The sequence below is a fragment of the Takifugu flavidus genome, chromosome 20, assembly GCF_003711565.1.
Source record: "Takifugu flavidus isolate HTHZ2018 chromosome 20, ASM371156v2, whole genome shotgun sequence".
Taxonomy (NCBI): domain Eukaryota; kingdom Metazoa; phylum Chordata; class Actinopteri; order Tetraodontiformes; family Tetraodontidae; genus Takifugu; species Takifugu flavidus.
The window spans coordinates 4,247,663-4,266,460 of NC_079539.1; the positions used below are offsets into that span (position 1 = coordinate 4,247,663).

General features: G+C 46.4%; 3 protein-coding genes across 5 annotated transcripts; 1 reads left to right on the forward strand and 2 right to left on the reverse strand.

Annotated features, from left to right (window-relative positions):
- Positions 1–677: 677 nt before the first annotated feature.
- On the forward strand, positions 678–8,118 carry dab2 (DAB adaptor protein 2). 3 transcript variants are annotated; one of them, XM_057018534.1, is made up of 15 exons: positions 678–955; positions 2,690–2,949; positions 3,022–3,161; positions 3,813–3,911; positions 3,994–4,125; positions 4,222–4,305; positions 4,515–4,541; positions 4,616–4,666; positions 4,774–4,836; positions 5,473–6,057; positions 6,495–6,624; positions 6,706–7,311; positions 7,389–7,546; positions 7,641–7,733; positions 7,825–8,118. In XM_057018534.1, exons 2-14 carry the CDS (start codon positions 2,820–2,822, stop codon positions 7,713–7,715), a joined length of 2,280 nt encoding a protein of 759 aa, XP_056874514.1. In that variant the 5' UTR covers positions 678–955; positions 2,690–2,819; the 3' UTR covers positions 7,716–7,733; positions 7,825–8,118. The 3 variants fall into 3 exon arrangements, with proteins under 3 accessions (XP_056874514.1, XP_056874517.1, XP_056874515.1); XM_057018535.1 differs by lacking the exon at positions 678–955 and adding an exon at positions 1,303–1,533; XM_057018537.1 differs by lacking the exon at positions 5,473–6,057 and having other exon boundaries at positions 689–955.
- Positions 8,119–8,529: 411 nt separating this feature from the next.
- On the reverse strand, positions 8,530–10,291 carry mrps2 (mitochondrial ribosomal protein S2). Its single transcript, XM_057018546.1, has 4 exons — positions 10,139–10,291; positions 9,784–9,900; positions 9,582–9,702; positions 8,530–9,247 (listed from the first exon to the last, which is right to left on the reverse strand). The coding sequence occupies exons 1-4, from the start codon at positions 10,161–10,163 to the stop codon at positions 8,701–8,703; spliced, it is 810 nt and encodes a 269-aa protein (XP_056874526.1). The 5' UTR covers positions 10,164–10,291; the 3' UTR covers positions 8,530–8,700.
- Positions 10,292–10,410: 119 nt separating this feature from the next.
- ppp1r26 (protein phosphatase 1, regulatory subunit 26) lies at positions 10,411–18,040 on the reverse strand. The gene is made up of 5 exons (XM_057018533.1): positions 17,674–18,040; positions 13,247–16,484; positions 11,075–11,189; positions 10,825–10,904; positions 10,411–10,741 (listed from the first exon to the last, which is right to left on the reverse strand). Exons 2-5 carry the CDS (start codon positions 16,411–16,413, stop codon positions 10,714–10,716), a joined length of 3,390 nt encoding a protein of 1,129 aa, XP_056874513.1. The 5' UTR covers positions 16,414–16,484; positions 17,674–18,040; the 3' UTR covers positions 10,411–10,713.
- Between the last annotated feature and the right edge of the window lie 758 nt (positions 18,041–18,798).

Sequence of the window (18,798 nt, forward strand, 5' to 3'; positions counted from 1 at the left end):
CTTGCTAGCTTCTGAGTTGCCCGACCTTGCTTAACGATGTCCAGCTTTTCTTGAAAAGTCTGTCTTGAAAATGGCTTTGACAGTAAATCAGCGACCAAATCCATTTATTTTCCTACTTCAGCCATTGTGGGTTGACAAAACCGCTATTAAATCAACACAACAATATCTTTGCTTGTGCAGCTCGCTACAGATGCAGTTTGCTAGCTCTGGCTCGTACACTCTCTGACTATCCAATCAAAGCGTGTGAATACGCTGACGTTTCCATACGCCTGCTAGAAGGCCTTGGGGTCGCCAACTCAAAATCTGATTGGTTGAAGCAACAGTTGGATCGACATTTTTTTATGCTACAGGGCCTGCAGAACTGATTGTGAAGGCCTCCAGGCAGATTTCTCTGACCCTGGCAACAAATAGTGGCTGAAATGTGATTGGTTAAATGCTTGAATACGAAAATACACGTCTGGAAGCAGCGCAACCAGGGGGCTAGCAATGAAAGGAAGTGGACAGACCATTTGGAATTATTTAAAACGTATTCATGGACAAAATATAATTAACATCAGTCTGTGATTCAGATATTTTTAGGCCAGCCGAGAAGGCCTTGCAGGCCCTGACGGCCCACCACTGCCCCCAACAGAGTAAACGCGACGTTTTTTCATGACCCACTTCTGGTGCGGGAGGGCACCGACGCGGGGCGCAGAGATCCGCCCCTTCTCCAGCTGAAATGTGCGCCAGCGACTCCAGTCTGCGAGCTGAAGGGTTAAACTGCGAGTCGAGCAGCAGTCTGTCCTCTCCGTCCGCGGAATTTAGCGGAAAACATCTGACTCCTGCTCGTTTTCCGCAGCCGTGTTTGCTTTTACTCACTGTGCGTCGGGGCCGTGGAGGCATCACGGGAACAAAAGTCGCCGTTTCCAACTGCGGGCTTCCAAACGCAAATCTCTGCTCTCCCTTTTCCCGACAGGTAAGTGTCACACGGACCGGCAACTTTTCCGTTTCTGCATCAATCCCAGCTCGATTTATTTAGTGATTGATTGAAATCGCGTTGAAACGCCACAGCAAAAGTTGCTTCCCGGGTCTAAAGAAACAGCGGGCCAAACAACTTTATTCCGTTTATCCGAGAGTTGCTGGAAAATGCACCGCAAATACTTTCTCCTTTTTATTCAATCTGCTGCAATCGGTTAAAATCCTAAACTGTGATAGTTGCTCAAATTCCCAGGTTTAAGGGAGAACAAATCTAATTTGGTACGTGCATGTACTTTTTCACAGTGGCTCTGTGGTATTTCACCATCTCATTCACTTGCAAGACTGAGTCATTCTCTCTGATTTCCTCCAGATGTGCAGCATTTTTACGTTTCCTGACCAGCCGAAGGATTGAGACATGTCTTTCCCCGAATTGCACTCATTCTGCTGACAAATGGGAATTGGACTTGTGCTCTCGGGCTGAATTGTTGATGCGTTTGTCACCTTGGCAGATGTAAATCCTTTAATCCGCCGTGAATTGCAGCGTCTCGCTTCCTTTTATTGGCCTTTTCCTTCAAGGTGTGGAGCTAAATTCGCCGTTTCCAGGCTATAAATGAAGCTTCAGCCCATCCTGTGTTTTTACTTCTTTGTGGAATCTGGAGCAAACTTCTGGTTGATTGTTGATTATTTGATGTGTTACATGCAGTAGCTCTTGTGATGCTCACCAGAAGTTTCTGGGGAGAATATTCCACAGTAAGGTGCAAGAACAACACATTTCGGAGTCTCCCACGGATATTTTAATGTTTTCATTAACAGAGTTGGTCTGTATTACACAACTTGCATTCCTCTGTCCTGGGCTGTGGTCTTTGAACGATGCATTGGTTCATCCATCATATTTCTGCTGTTCTTTTATAAGCTTTATGGCTCTGTAGATGCTGAGCTGGGCATCACGAGATCTTTTGCTCTGCTGGCACTTGAACCTCAGGTAGTTGTTCAACCTTTGCCCACCCTCAACCTTTGGTCAGCCATATAATGCCCGCCGGCCCTTTGCGCTGCCGTTTGGTTGGGAACGCTGCTAAAGGTACGTACACGCCACACGGGCAGCAGTTGGGATTTGTGGCTGTTATTTTGTCTGGCATTCAACGCTCAGATGACCGAGTGAGGGGAAAAGTGACGGATCCACAGGCAGAGGTGGAGTAGGTGTCGCTCTTCCCTGTTGTTTTGGTCTCATGGCCTGACCCAGACGGTCCTGCATGGTGCGTTTAAAGGCTTCCATGAGGAAAATAAGGAAAAATATTGACATTCTTGGAGCGGATGGATGTTTGGTCAGGGTGCTGGCAAGTTTTTTTGCTCAAAAGGTGTTTAAGTCGTGCTTAATTGTGTACAACTTGTGTGTCGTGAGCCTGAGAGGAAAGGTAAGTATTAAATGGATGCAGGAGCTTTTAGGATAATTGAGTCTTTTACAAGATGGGATCAACTGACCCAGCATGTGTTAAGCGGGGTTAAAGTGTGCGCTGTCTTTATAAAACGGGTTTTATGGGCTGCGTGTCATTTTAAACTTCCATCAGAGGATCCTTCTGTGGGTGTAAAATGATTCCACAGGACTGTTAAAGAATGCTATTCTTTATGATTGGCAAAATGGTCACTATTGCAGTTTTGTTTGTGTGTGTGTGTGTGTGTGTGTGTGCGCATTCCATCTTCTTTTTCTTCACTCTGTCACCTTTTTCTGCTCCAGATTCACAAGAGGAAAAGCATGTGTGAGTGTTAGGAGTCATCCGCTCACTTGACCTCGCTGACCCCGAACTGCCTGCTTGATCCCCCCCACCCCTAACCGTCCACTCGTCCATCGAGCCTCACTCGGCGCCATGTCTGCAGAGGTGGAGAACTGCCCGCCAACCCCCAGCGACTCCACTGCCGTGACCACGGCCCCCAATTCCACCCCTCCAACCTCTCCCATCGCGTCCAAAGTTCCATTCAAGAAGGAGAAAAAGAAAGGTGAGCCGAGGTGGTGTTGGGGCCTTCGAGTGTACTGGTGTGGAAATTGAGCTTCCTTTTTTTTTTTTTTAGTGTTGGAAAAGACGGACGAGTACCTGCTGGGCAGGTTTCAAGGAGATGGAGTGAGGTACAAGGCCAAGCTGATCGGCATCGATGACGTTTCAGAGGCCAGAGGAGACAAGATGTGCCAGGACTCCATGATGAAACTCAAGGTGAAGGATTAAAGTATCAGACTTTATGGCAAATATTGAGATATTTGGTTAAATGACCCTCAGAAATGCCGCTTGATTAACTGAACAATGTTAAAATATATTAAAAAAAACCAAACAGCTCAGCACACATCTGGTTATGTCTTTTATTGTAGGTCATCTTTTGGTTAATTATTGGAACGAAAATGCATATCTGTGACAGGAAAAGGATGAGAAGGAGGAAAAATCTTGGTCAATTTTCACAGGGTCCCTACAGGTTTTAATCTGTTTACGCTGTAATGTTCTCTTGTGCTTTAATTAGGTGCTTTCCTTGCACACTGCCCACTAGTGGTCTCTCATAGAAATGACAGCGTTTTAACGTTATGTGCGTTTCCATCTGAACGTGTTGCATTGGTGAAACAAAATGGGGAAAAATGATGTTGTCGCCACATAAAATGGGGCTTGGTTATTCATCATTTGGGTCTCAACTGGCAGCAGAAACCGGAGCGTGTGGAATGCTAGCATTTAAAGTCAAACATGACAACCAATTTAATTGATGTAATCGGTAACGGCGACAAAAACAAGTTGTTACATTGGAGGGGGAAAAAAAATTAACCTCACCTTTGCTTGCTTTTCAAACAAAACCATGAGAACATGTTGGCTTTGTTACCCCAGGGTATGGCCGTTGCTGCCCGCTCTCAAGGCAAACACAAGCAGAGGATCTGGGTCAACATTTCCATGTCGGGCATCAAGATCGTCGACGAGCGATCAGGAGTGAGTTGTGCTGTTTTCTTCACAACCCGCTGATAAGCGCCAACGACTCTGCACTAAAAACCCAAACGTCTCTATCCGTCAGGTGATTGAGCATGAGCACGCGGTAAACAAGATCTCCTTCATCGCCAGAGATGTGACAGACAACCGGGCATTCGGATACGTGTGCGGCGCCGAAGGGCAGCATCAGTTCTTCGCCATCAAGACGGCACAACAGGTGACACACACACACACACACACACGCGCTGGAACCCTGTTTATCTTAATCTTGTTTTCTTTGAACGTGTTTGAGCTCTAATGTTTCACCGTGCAGGCAGAGCCGCTGGTGGTCGACCTCAAAGATCTGTTCCAGGTCATCTTCAACATGAGGAAGAAGGAGGCCGCGGCCTCGCAGAAGGTGGGTCCGATTCCAAAAGAAAGCCGGCCAGTTTCCTGAACGCTTGTTCAGGAGAGAAAATGTTGTTTTTTTTGGTACATCCTGAGTGACAATACGGCCTCTGTGTTCTTTCAGTGACTCACGTCCTCGAACATTCCATTAAAATGATCTGAAAGCGCCACGCGCTTCAAAAAGAAAATAAATGCTAACAGCCCGTTTCTGTTTTACAGAGTGAAAATGGCAAAGCTGTCGTTGAGGTAAGCACTCGCAACCTTTTTCTTTTTTTCCAATCGTCTTTATTTTCTTATAGTCTGCTTTGCCGTGTTCGCAGAATGGAGGCAATGCTTTGTTGGCTATGGACGCGGACGTAAAAACTGCCCAAGTAAAAGACACAAATAGCATTTGTCGTTTCAAAATAAATAAATATGCTACTGATTTATGTATAAATGTGACGGTTTCTATTTTTTTCTGGGCTTTTTTGACATCCAGCCAGCGGAGCAGCTTGCCTTTTTTGGAGCTATGTCGACCCCCCCAGACATCCCGGCACCAAATGTAAGTATGACATGTAAAACGTTCCCATTCGATCGCAATAGGGGAATTGTACAGGTCAATTATCTACAATGGGCATTAATGTAGCTTGAGGTTTGCAGTTGCTATTTTAGATTTTCTTTTTGAGTAAAGTATGATGGAAAAGCTCTATAGGACATAAAGTATGATGCTAAATGTGCCGCCTCTCCACCTCTTGAATCTGATTTTGTAAGTTTACCTGGCTTTCATGAATAACCAGAATGCCTCCAAAATCACATCATGCATGAGAACTCGGATCTAAAATGTTTAATATCAACTGGATAAAGAAACTCTATTAATGACCTGAGTTGATGCATCGTGTTGATCAATCCCGTGTTTGTTTACATCCCCTGTAAAAGCTGCTGCAAGTAGATACAATATTGTGTAGACTGGGACGCCCCGTAGCGGCTCATGTTGGTACTGCATCCAACTGCTATTAATTCGTTGGCTATTTCATGTTTCAGGTCAGTGAAACAGTGCTGAGTGCTGTACATTTCAAAACTGTTTTCTACCGGCAGCAGCTTTAAATTGTCCATGTGATTCATTTTGATAACACATTTTTCTTTCTCTGCAGAAATGATTCATGAATCTTTTTCTCCCACATTGTCTCATGTTAACCAGGACTCTAATGATATTCTTTTGCTGGACTTTTCTGCTGAAGTTGACAGCAACCAAAATTGCATAAAGGGAAATGCCTTTGTAAGCCCCCGTGTGCCTGACCACAGGCCCTCTCCCTACGCAGAGACTCCCTTCTCTTCAGCATTTGACTACTTCCCCACCCCAGACACCGACCCTTTCAGAGATGACCCCCTCTCCAAATCGCCCGAAAAACCGCACAGGCCCAACCATCTATCGGTCAATAATGGTGAAGGAATCATTAACGGGGATTTGAATGGAGACACTGATTACCTCAGTCAGCAGATAAATGGATTATCCAGTAAGACCATGATCCTGGCTCTCAATAACGGACAGTGGCCTCTAGGGGGCAAAATAACCCAGGGTAGAACAATCACACTGATGGACAACAATGACCCTGGACCAGGGCTCTCAACCAGAAACCCCTTTTTTGACTCGTGTTTGAAAAGCTCCCCTCCGTCTAACGGCGGAACTCACCCGACGCCGCCGGTGACCACTAGCAAGGATTCAGTAATTATAAGTCCCCCGCCACAGAGCTCTAAGGCTGGACGAGGTCGCAGGAGCGCAAAGGTGAAATTCCGTAGCTAGTCAACTCACTCTAGAACTGCATGCGCTGTGCCTTGAAGGTTCTGTGAGCCGACGGAGCATAGGCTTTTCTGAGCATCTTGGGTAACCACTGGTGTCTCGGACGGTGTGCTGAAAGGATGCAGCGAGCTCAGACTCAAGGCCTTTAATTCAAGGTTGCAGGGGTTGCGGTAGATTTCTCTTCTCTCTGCATGCAGCAGTCACTCCTCTGTCTGGCTTGCGATGACACTTTTAACCGAGCTGCTTTTTCATCTCTGTCCTTGGTTTTCTGACACTCATGCTTCTTGGGTTGAAACTCAAGTAAGTGACCGAGCTTGCATCCACACGATTCTGGGGGAAACACAGGGCTGTTCCTGCGTGTCTGTCGATAATCGGCCGCCACGAACGCTGCGACCGCGGCTCATTTTCTTTTGTGTGACTAGTCCACAGCTGGGGATCTGTTTGGAGCTGAGTTGTTTTCCGCTCCTGCTCAGTCGGAAGGCTCCTCTTCCTCAGGTGACCTTTTCAACAGCACACCTGCCAACTCCGCCCCCTCCTCTTTGGCTGCTTTGGGTAATATACACAACTACAACCTTGCGTCTCATCCAGCCACTAGGATAATAATTAAACATCTCTCTGATTATTATTTTTTAGGGAATCTTCAGTTGGGACCTCCAGCCCCAACAAACATCCCAGCTGCAGGAATGTGGGCGGCTCCCTCTGCCGCCCCTACGATGTTCCCCATGCCAGGAGTGGTAGCTCCGGGTCCAAGGTATGGCTTCCCTCAGCAGTCGGCATTTGGCGGGCTTCCCATACCACCCAATGCCTGGGGTCACCAGATGCCACCTCAGATGAGCCCCCCACCTTTGTCGCCGCCCCATATCTTCTGCCAGCCTCCCGCCACTGGACCAGCAGGCGCCGCGACCAACCCTTTCCTGTCTGGGTCATTCCCTGACCAGCAAGGCCCCTCACGTCCTCCTCCCAGGCCGCCCGCAGCTCCGAAAATAGAAAACAATGCCTTCACTGCTTTAGACCCGCTCGGGGATAAAGAGAAGAAGATGGGAAAGGACATGTTCAAGGACTTCCAGCTGGCCAAACCTCCCGCCATCCCAGCAAGGAAAGGGGAAGCAGGGTCCAGCCCCACTCCGGCTCCCGCTGGCGGAGCATTTGACGAGTACTTCACCAGCAAGGTGGGCCTGGCTCAGGAGACCGCAGACCACGACGACTTTGACATCAACCAAATGTCGCCGCCACTTAAAGGTAAACCAGCTCCAAATGCGTCTGCGTGTTGCGTGAGCTCAGCCTGATGACGCGCTCGGTTGCCATGTGTCCTTTAGATGTCCAAACGCTGGCTCCTGCTGCAGCTCAGGCCTTCAGCCCCGGCCTGCTGGAAGCCAGCTTCGCTCCGACTCCTGCCGCTAACAGCAAAGACATGTTCGATCAAGCCTTCGGCGCACCGGCCTCCAGTCCATTCAGTGCGCCGCCAGTAGCTACGGTATCAGAAATTCACCAAGACGTACGCAACAGTGCACCGGTCCAACGTGAAGCTCATCGGTTGTGATCTTTTTTTATTTTTATTGGCGATATAGCAAACAGCTGCTGGTGGTCAGACTTTGGGATCAACGGATGCATTTGGAGATCCATTTGGGAATCCATTTGCTTGATTGAGATTTTGTTCTGAAGTAAGTTCCCGAGCACTGAACTCCGGAACAGAATTTTATATACGTTTTAAAGATCTAATTTCAAACTGCCTTCTTCTGTCTGCCCTCACAGATGAAGCGGGGAAAAGGAGATATTCACGTAATATGACACCTTTGGGGATGAGCTGCTACAGAGTGCAAGACAATCTAAAGGAACATTGTTCACCACCGCAATGCTTTCACACAACCACGTCTGATGTTGTTTTCCTGTCCAATCAGTAGTTCCTTATTCTTCTGAAGTCCACTGATCTAAGAAGTAAATGTCATATCATGATCTGCTGAAGAGTGTTGTAAAAAGAAAAACAGAAGGCACATCCTAAAAGGTTCACTGTTGAGGTCTGTTAATGGAATAAAATAATTCAAATTATGTGCCTTGTTTTTTAAGTCATTTTCTTTCCCCCAGACATCAATAAATGGATTTAAAGACATGGTGCAGTTTCAAGCTCCTCCTCCAGTAATGTGTTTTGCAGAATGCCACCGGAACTGTGCAATGTTTATCTCAAGTACTAACAAACACATAAGAAGCGGGGCTTCCTGGTGGCCTGCACCACTGCAGGGCCATAGCCAACACATCACAGGCTCAATCCCCCATCCCACACAACACCCAAACCCTTCCTCTTGCCTCCCTCATTGCTGCTCACCCACCTAAGTAGAGAAATGCAAGAGATGTCCTCACAAGGCACAGCCAGAGTATGAGCAGCTCCACTAACAGCAGGTGAGCATGGGAACTCCCCTCCCACACACAAAATACTCTCTAAAGAAAGAACACAAGCACAACTTCTCATGAAGCTCATTTAAGTTTCAGGAGTGAGACCAAAGAAGCAAACCTCATGAGATCAAGACATCTGCCTAAGTAACATTGCTAACATTAATGAGGCTTGAAGAGCATCAACAATGTGCACATCAAACATCTAAATTCACTTCAAGTGTCCTTGAACAATATTTTCCATCATGAGCTCAAAGTGGGGGATGCTCCAACACCATGCAGCAGCTCCATCTGCCTCCTCCTGTCCTTGGCACGGTTGATAGTCATCTTGAATAAGCGGCAGTATAGCTCCATGGCTACTGGGGTGTCATCATTTCCGGGCACAGGGTACGTCAGCAGGCTGGGATTGCAGTTCGTGTCCACCACACCCACCGTGGGAATGTTCATCTTTGCTGCATCTCTGATACCAATATGCTGCTGAAAGACATTGTTAAGCGTGGAAAGGAAGATGATGAGGTCTGGTAAGCGGACTCCTGGGCTGTATTGGGTGTCAGCATTGGTGAAGAGACCCCCCTGCCAATAGCGTGCGTGGGCATACTCCCCACACTCCTTTGCAGTGCACTCCACCAGGTGGCCAAACTGACGACGGCGGCTAATGAAGAGTATGATGCCGCCACGATATGCTACGTGTGCAGTAAAGTTTAACGCTAGCTGGAGATGCTCCACAGTCTGCTCAAGATCAATTATATCTTGTTCCAGGCGGCAACCGTACAGATAAGGCTCCATAAGCCTGAAAGAGTAAGAAGATATCAGAAATTGTATAGTTTTGCATTATTGATCACAAACACAGTGTATATGTGCAAAGGATGGGATTTTGCCCTTCCATTCCACCTAATAATTTTGGAAATATTTTCAAAAAGGCAACTTTACTGATCTTGATAACAGGCCCCAAAACTGAAATAATTGAAAAAATTGTGCAGTGTGAGCTTTCAAACTAACTTAATGTGCAACTATGTAAATGCTATGTGTATACAAATGAATGCACATCATATTCAGTAAAACGAATGTAAATCTTAACACGATAAAGGCCTCTTAAATGACGAAATGTGCGTGTTTACACCGACCTGTGCCTGCAGCCTCGTTTGTGTCCAAGATGCACTCTGGCGTTAAAGAGGTCTTTTAACGAGAAAAGCTCTGACACATGAAAAAAGTCCGGGTGGTTGAGCGGTAGGTCCATTATTTTTTCTGTTCAGAAGAACAACGAGACAGATCGATGTGTTATAAGTCACACTCATGGAATCATGAGCTCAGAACAGACTCGTTTACCTGAACTGTCATCAGCTCTGGGTTCAGGTGTGCCGACCTCCGCTGCAGCGGCAGATTGATATCCACGGCAGGCGTATCCGACGGTCAGAGCCCGTGGAGGACGGAGCCACAAAAGGCCTAAATAAATAGGCACGTGTTGATTTAAAATCCGTTGTGTACAATAACTCCATAACAGTGTCAGTGACCTGCGAGTACTGCTAGCTCATTAGCATTAGCTCATGGATAAGTTGCTCACGTGCCGTTTAGGAATCGTGTTACCGGCATAAAACAAATTACGTAACAATTTCAAGACAAACCTCAACAAACACTAATAATCCTAGGTCAATTTACGGGTAATAAAACATGAAATACATACATTTGCTGAGCGCTCGGCTTGTCATGCTTTACTTCCCGAAGGTCAGACAACTGCGCCTGCGTGACTGTCGTTCAGGAAGCGCCGTAAACACAGTGGGCCGTCAATTGCTGCAGCTGTCGTGAAAAGCCTCTCCTCCACTCGGACACCAACAGAACCACCATACACAATTTGATTCCAAGTCCAACAGCTCATTCAGGGCTTACATTTGTAAACATTTTGTGCGCTTAACATTAAACAAAGCATAAACCGACATTAATAAATCGATTCTAAAATGCTTGGAAATGCAATTTTATTTTATGGTTGAACAATAAATGGCAATACTGGCAACTGTACACTCAAACGGTTTTGGAATAAGATGGATTCACTGTGTTCTTTGAAGGTCCAAACTTAAATGCCATTCAGTCATGAAAATAAATTGGAAATTATCTTCACTGTACTGACATTGTCACTGAATGTATAATTTGAGGACCAATTACAGACAACCAAACTAAAATAGAAAATCTGAAAACACAATTGCCACAAACGATAAAGTGCCAACAATAGAACATTCAAACTGGACTGGCTTTGTGTTGGGATTATAATAAACCAGATGTGTCATTCCTCCTGAAAAGACATGAAACCCATTTGAGATCAGTTAGTACTTGTTTGGGGGGGAGTAGGATTGAGATGAGGGCTGGGACACATACCTATTAACTGGAATGAACTGAAGTTTTCTTTTGACATGCCACACTGGCTTATTCTGTACGGTAGAAAATGACCGCAAGACCTGCAAAAAACAAAACAAAACACACATAATGTGATGTGGAGAACAAACGGTTTGGGGGGGGGAGGGTTCTCTGAGCATTTCTTGTACTGATGATGCCGACTGTAATAACGTCTGTGATGGATGACACAGCTGCAGCAAAATGGGAATGTTTTGCCTCCGTGTAGCTGTACCTGGGTGCATTTTTCAGCCAGGCATCTCCTGCTGAGCATGTTGCTTCTCTCTTCAGTTGTGAGAGCTATGCAAGGTGAGATGCTGATGCCAGGGTCAATGGCACTGGACAAAGACCTGGGCGGGGTAGAGCAGGGCACACATCAGAGCAAACCTCAGGAATTAAAACACTAATCAATAACAAAAACCCAACCAAAAAGGCTACCTTGATATTGAAAGGTACTCTTTATTGATGATAGTAATGTAATTTATGACACATGAATCCAGACTCATTGTTGCTGATTCCACTCTTTATTACACAGATGAAATTATAAGACACAGCGAGTTGTTTTTTTGTTCAAAAGAGTAAAAGAAAAGTGAACACTTCTTACAAAATATTTACAAAACCTGGCGTTTCACTGCATGTATAGTTACCATTTTGCTTCTTGATAAACAAAAATAAATAGTTTTATTTTCTTTTTTTACACGTATGCAGTTCATGAAAAATATAACGAGACAAACAAGATCGACACAGCGAGTATTAAGTTTAGCAAGATAGAGAAAATCGTCCGGCTTCCTCAGAAAAAAATGGAGCATTTCTCCTGTCAGAGGTCACCATTCCAAAAAATGTAAAAGTTGCTTTCCTCAAACGGCCATTAAATCAGTGACCCTAATTTACGTGTAATGTCTTCATGGCAACACACAAGATTGTTCCAGTGCAGTTGTGTTTGGAAAAACATGGGTCAAATGTACATACAAAAACAAAAAGAATCCTCTTTTTTTTCCCTTCATGTGTAAAGGTTAGAAAAAATCTGCTCAATCTGTGGTTACAGTCTGCACGGCCTGCGCTTGAAGGCCTGATAAGGCAATTTTCCGATATACTTGAATGCAAAATTCGGAGTGTCGCTGGGAAAGACTACAGTTCCCTGAAAGATGTCTCAAAAACCAGCTTTTCCCCAGGCTGTGTGGATGCATAAATCACATCATCTCTTCCTATTAGCACATCAGACTTGTGTCACCTCAGTTTATGGTCCTCGATCCTGTACACATCCTCTACGTGAACGTACACCAGAATTTAAGTGGCTTGTTTAAAAAAAAGAAAAGAAAACACAACTGTGCAATGATAAACAAAAGGACAAAACACTCACAAACATGATGCATTCTTTGAATTTCAGAGTCGCCGTCACTCACATCACGAAAGTTAATGCAAGACACTGGTAGTGGTGTGTGAAACATCAAAACTGATCTTTAACCAATTGTGTTGATATCAGGATGAATCACTGTGGCTGGTAGCGTGAATGTAGCCGAAACAAAGGAAGTGATGCTATATTTAAGGTGGAGCAGCAGCAGCAGCAGCAGCAGCAACGTGATGCTTGGACAGCTGTGTCTAGACACGAGCAGCTAACATCAAGAACGTAAAAAAAACGACAGGATGTGATGGAATCTGTACAAGAAAACTTGTGGAAACAATTTCCTGGAAGAGTTTGGGGCATGATTACGACTGAGGTGGAAATTTCCACAGTAAAAGCATTTCGGGTTAGTAGTTAAACTTAATTTGAATCGTGACACAAGTGGCACGTTTGAACCTCACCGGCCACTTAACCAATGCGCTCTTTGTTGACCAATTTAGGAACTCTCAGAACAAAGAATAAATGTATCTAAAATCATTGTTTTGTCTTCATGGTGCAGGAAATGGACAAGAAATATCAACAATATTTAATAATAATGGTGATTTTTTAGCCTTTGCAAAGAAATATGTTCCTCATCTTAAAGTACAGCTACAAAATATTAAATTATGTTTGATTACATACATTTTCTTTATCTAAACATTGCTTATTAGTCTTATCCCACTTCTACATCAATTTTTAAGTATGGACCAAATTTAACATCTCTGTTGGATAAACTGAGGTCATTTCTTTGTTAGTTAAATGAAAAATAGATTGTAGACAATGTAAAGTGACCAATGTACTAATGCAGCCCGTTACGATAATGTACCACTAGTTTACTTTTCAGAATAAAAGCTGTGGCATAGCATATAAATGTACAAATGTTTTAAAGAAGCTTCGATCTGTCGGATCATATGAAGAGACATTCCCTTAAATTCAGCGGCTGAATGAGTTTAACTCCACCCCGAAAATACGAATCAAGACATTCTGACGTGATGTTGGTTTTGGGTGACCGTTGGAGATACTTACAATGGAGGAAAGCCCTGCTGCTTTTCTGGATTTCTCTGGTCTGACTCACAATCTGGCTCATCTATAAATTCTTCCGCTCTCTCTAGATGTACTTCTTTCTCGTCCATCGCCAGGCTCCCCTCTTCCCGTTTGACCTCGCAGGGAAGGGCCGCCCTCGCCCTGTTGTCGCCCCGATCCCTGCTCCGAACCTGGACGTGGTTGGTCCGATTGGTCTCCAGCTCTACAAACACGGTCTTGTCCTTTGGGACGTGCACCATGCTCGCCGCCTCTCCTTCTACAGGGCACTGCGAGTGATGGCCGAGCGTGAGGCGCGGCGTCAATGATGGCTGCTGTCTGGTGGCGGGAAACCGGTTTGAAAGAGGTGTTTGGAATGTGGTATAAACTGATGTCTCTCGAGAGCAGGAGAAAGAGGCTCTGCTGGTTTTGACAGTGGACCAAACCGCGTTGGCGGTCTGCAGCTTAGGGGTGACGATCCTGCTCGGAGTCGCCGGGGTGGCTGGTGCTGTCGCGCTGCTTTTAGATGAGGTGATGTAGAAGGAAGCTTGATTAAAAGTCTGACTATCAGTCGTGGGGAGTCCAAGGCACTGTCGCCACTTGGTAGATTGGGAGCAAGAGAGAGCGTTCTTGGGGCTCAAACTGGGCCGACCCTTCTCCGTTCGCGTGACATTCATGGGCCTGGTGGCCCCAGCTCCATCTGCTGGTTCCAGAAGACCGGGGCTGCTGGACTGGGCTGAGGTCAGGCCTGATTGTACACCATCGGCTGAGATAACCGGCTGTAAACTCTCTGGCGAAGTCACAGGCCGCCTGTTCAGAAGACATGGTTCAGCACAAAGGCTAAAACTTAGAGTTGGAACTTCAGCCAGCTGATTTTCCCTTTTATTGCCTTCTTCTGTTATCGGGCCACAAACGACAGCGCTGCCATTTGATACGTCTTCATCTTTCCCTTTTTCTGGAGTGGAAACTTTGGCTTTTTCAGCCAGAAACCTTCGGATCTCCTGCTCGATGCTATCGTCGCTATCGACTGAACTGCTGTCGTCCTTTAGCGGAGGAGCCGTGTTGCTGCGACGCAGCAGAGCTTCTCGCCTCTCGGCTACTTTCTGCTTCTCTAACCTCCCGTCGCATCCGTCGTTCTTACTTGCTCGCTTGTGTTGCTGCACGCTCAATTTAGCCGAAGTGTGATTGATGCCGACTTCCTCCTTAAGCTTCTTCCCCCTTTTGAATGCGCCGCACTTGGAAACCGTATCAAATTTTAATTTCTCGGTCTGTGAAGTGCATCTGAAATTTGGGCCTTCGACCTTGAGACTCTGTCTTGATCTCCACTTTGAGTCTCTCGCTTTTTTCTTTGACTTCTTTTTCGTCTTGAGAAGATCTTTTATCGCGGTATCCAGGTCTTCGTCGCTGTCGAGCGAGCTACTTTTGTCGCCACTTTGCTCTGCCTGCCGTCCTCCGGCTATTGCACGCTGTTCTCTTCTCTGGCACAACTGAGATGAGTTTGGTTCTTTTCGCCGCTCGGGTGACAATTTGGGGGCCGCAGCAGTGACATCGGTACCTGATATGTTGAATTTGCCCCCACTTTCTTCCTTGTGTATTCGTCTGTGCGTCAGGGACAATCGAGAAGGTTTCTTTTGGATTACAGTTGCTTTGGTTTTCACCTCCGCTGGCTCGTTGCCACTCGGAGGCTCGCGGGTCACCGCGAAACCGGGCGGCTGTCTGTGCAGCTGCGCCTTCTGCTCCAGGAATCTCCTAATTTCCTGCTCTATACCGTCCTCGCTGTCAACGGAGCTGGCGTCATCTTCGGCCGGGTCGTCAGGAAGCGATGGATGCACGGATGCCGCAGCGAGGCCGACGCTGAAGGCCTCGGGCATGACGGTTTTGGAGATGTCCAGGATGGCCTCCGCGCACATGAGCTCTGCTGTGGTGTTTGCAGAGGTGAGGGCCAGCCGCTCCTTAAAACCCTCCTCTTGGGACAAACTCACTGCCTTCCCGTTGCTGTTGGACCTGTCTGACAGCGAACCCCTGGGTGTGAAGTCGTGTGAGGCGGCAGCCGGGGCAGACTGCCTCTCTGTCTCCGCTCTGGACTTTTTCCTCCTCAGTCTGTTTCTCCTTGCGTGTTCCACGCTCGCACCTTCAATGCTGTGTATCAGTGACTTGGAAGGTTTTTGCTTGTGCGGGGCAGGTTTTGGGACGCCCTCGCTCTTCTCCTTGAGCTGCTCCAGCTGGTAATGGCGGATAGCTTCCTCGATCCCGTCGTCGCTGGTGGAATCGGACTCCTCTTTCAGCTGCTGCTTATTGGACTTTTTTATTTTGCTCTCTTGCTCGTTTTTCTCAAGCTGGTATCGTTGAATGGCCTCTTCAATCCCATCATCGCTGCTGGAGTCGTTTGAGTCCTCCTCCATCTGTACGGCCACAGGGCACTTTATTTTGTTGAATATGCTGAACGCTTTAGGGGGGCACTTTATCTGCTGTTTGGGCAAAACTAAACTCTTGAGCGATGTAGTCTTATTGGAGTCTAATTTCTTTTGCATTTTGTCATTTAGGTAGTTGTTTTTTAAATGCTTCTTTGTGGGTAGAACCAGTGGTGCTGTGGCAGTCTCAGCTTTGACACTTCTGGGAAAGTGGCTCCCTGAAATCACACGTGTGCTGCTGTCAGTGCTCTGCTTGGAAAACTCGGGAACTGGCGGGCATTTCCTGGGAATTTTGGTCTGCAGAAAGGTCCCGCATGGCTCTGCCTTACGTTTGTGATCATCCTTCTCCTTCAGGTATTCCAGTATCGCCTCCTCAATTCCCCTGTCAACCGAATCGTCGCTGTCTGAATCGCTGCTCCGGTGATGAACCGAGGAGGAAACGTCTGCCAGATGAGTTTCACTAGGACTTTTACCTTTAGCTTTGACTTCCATATATGAACCCATGACCTTACAGACTTTTGGATGACCTTCCTGTCTGCACTGGGCATTTCCCTCCATCTCATCGCCCATCTCAAGTGAGGACTGGGAGCTCCTGAGGCTCTCTATGATCATCTGGACCTTGTCTGAGATAGGTGTGCCTTGGGTGGACAACGCCACATCAGAGTCATTGAAGCAGATTGGAAGGCTAAAGCCAGCCCGAGGGCCACGCGGTCTCCATTCTGTACGCGTCGCTGCGACAGGAGGTACATTCATCAAGTACATTCTAGTGAAGTAAGGTGAGGTCCTTGACCATTGGAGTGCAGCTGCCTCCGTTCACAATCACATTATTCAATCTGAAAAGGGGAGGAAAAAAGAATTGCAAGTCAAATTAGGGGAAACATTTCAAAAAATCATGCAATCAATGGTTTCTTTCTGTTCCACCCACCTGTAATTTATGTAAAACACATTATGTGTTATATGAACAATTGCTACCATGATACATTTCCCTATAGTTATCTGTAAGTGGCATTTTAACACTAGCAAATCTGATCATTTCCACTTCTGCTATCAACGCATCTTGCAACGTCTCTTGCAAAAGTGATCTTTAGCATCACTTTTATATTAATTTGCGCGATATAAGCGCAACGCCCGAAAAAGAACTAAGCAATTCTATTTAAATAAACCCCATTAGCATGAGGCTAAGCCCTGCAGCAGCCACCCAAGCCGGAGCCTTTAACTCCAGCTACGCAGACCGAGGGAGGGATGAGCAGCCCAGCTACAGCCTGGCCGGCACCGGCCATCGGTCCCCACTCTCGATCGCTACATTTAAAAAGTCGAACAGACGCAAACGTGGACAAAACAGCACATTTATGACAGGAAACGGGATTGTTCATTGAGGACGCCCCGCCGAAATTGCGGATAAACACACAAACTGATGTAAAATAAATTAATTAATTAAAAAAAAAAACAGCCCAAAAAAACGCATCAGGACCAAATCGTGTTACAACTTTGCAATATCGCGCTTATCAAAGTTTTAGTAAAGGCAACATTAATGGGTAACGTTTGCTGTGTTACATAACCCGGTACTGCGGTTTCGGCTTCCCTTCCCGACGCTTTTCCTGGTTGCGACGAAGCGACCAAGGCGGTCCCCGTGAGCGCGTAGCGGCGCGGAGGGCGCCGATGGCCGGCGAGCAGCGCTACGAGACTCCGCAGAGAGACACCATGTTGCCTGTAACCGGCCGTGGTCGTTAGGGCGAGTTACTCGACACATAACGCCAATATTTGATGTCTTCAAGCGGTTGGATGGGACACCAAACGGCGGACCTACGCGGATAAAAATGAAAAAATTGGCTGAAGCGTTGATAACCGAGGCGGGTCGGCGACTTGAAAGGTAGAGACGGGCCTCCCGGCTGCTGCAGCCCGGCATTTTCTCCGGCATTTTCTCCGGCGAAGAAAGCCTTTGTATCGAGCCCCAGCTCGCCGTCCTCGCCTCGGTTATTATCCCAGCCAACAGGCGAAACGCGCCGCGCCGCTTTAACTCACCTCTCGGTGACATTTGTAGACTTTTTGGGGACGATGGAAGGGCTGGCTGAGACGTGGAGGATAGTTCGCGGTCCGTCACCAACCGCCAGCGCCGCCGCCGTCTCCGTCTCCCTCCGCAGCAGCTGCCGGCTGAAGCTTCCTTAAAGCCGGAGTCAGTGCAGCCGAGCATGGACCCTCTCTCTCACACACACCACAGACTCTCTTCCACCGGAAAACACCCACACATGCGTCTGAAGTGAAGTCGAGTTGTTATTGATTATTAATAAGAAGAAGAAGAATGGAGAAAAAGGAAGTTTAAGTACTGATGAAGTTGCGTTATTGAGGAGGTAGGCTGTGCTCAGTTGCACAAGTTCAGCGGTGTCTTCTTTTACAAACGGGTTCATGGTGATTTCGGTTTTATTAATGTATTTTATCTTAATGCAGATCTTTATTGCAGGGCTTAAGAAGAGGCAACAGCCAAACGTCTCTTGACAACAGTCAGAACAAATTGTTCCATCATCACAGCAATTAAAAAAGCATGTTTCTGCTTTGTTTTGGTTTTACCTTATTGTAATATCTTTATGGGGTTTTTGTGTGCTATGATGTTTTACAGGTGAAACTTCATATCTGAAACCAGAAAGTTGAGTTAAAACTGGCTGGCCTGGCGCACCATTCGGGGGATTTCGATAAATCCCAAAGAACACCACAAATATGACAGAAAAAGTGTGAAATGAACCAACTTTTCACTATTGAACCTGGATGTCAGGGTGCAAAGCAACGCAATACTTTTATAGTTGTGCAGTATGTGTTTTTATGATATCTAATATAGCAGCTTTGGTACCGATAAAGAGCTTCAGTCCAAGTTCTGCATGTGAAGAAGAACTCTGGGTCTCCCCCTCAGCAGATCTATAGACGCTGTTTCAGAAAACTCTGGGGCAGCTTTGCAAATCTCTAACTTGCAAATCTGCATATCGATGCAAATCTGTCACTGTACAACACAACCTTGCTGAATTCTTGGTTTAGGTCACCAAATCTATACACAACAAGGTGGAAGTTAGAAAAGTTTACACTTTAATGCTGCATCAAATAATTGAACCTGGGATAAATCGGTTCCCTGCAGAGGACCAGCCTCAGGACTCACTAGCG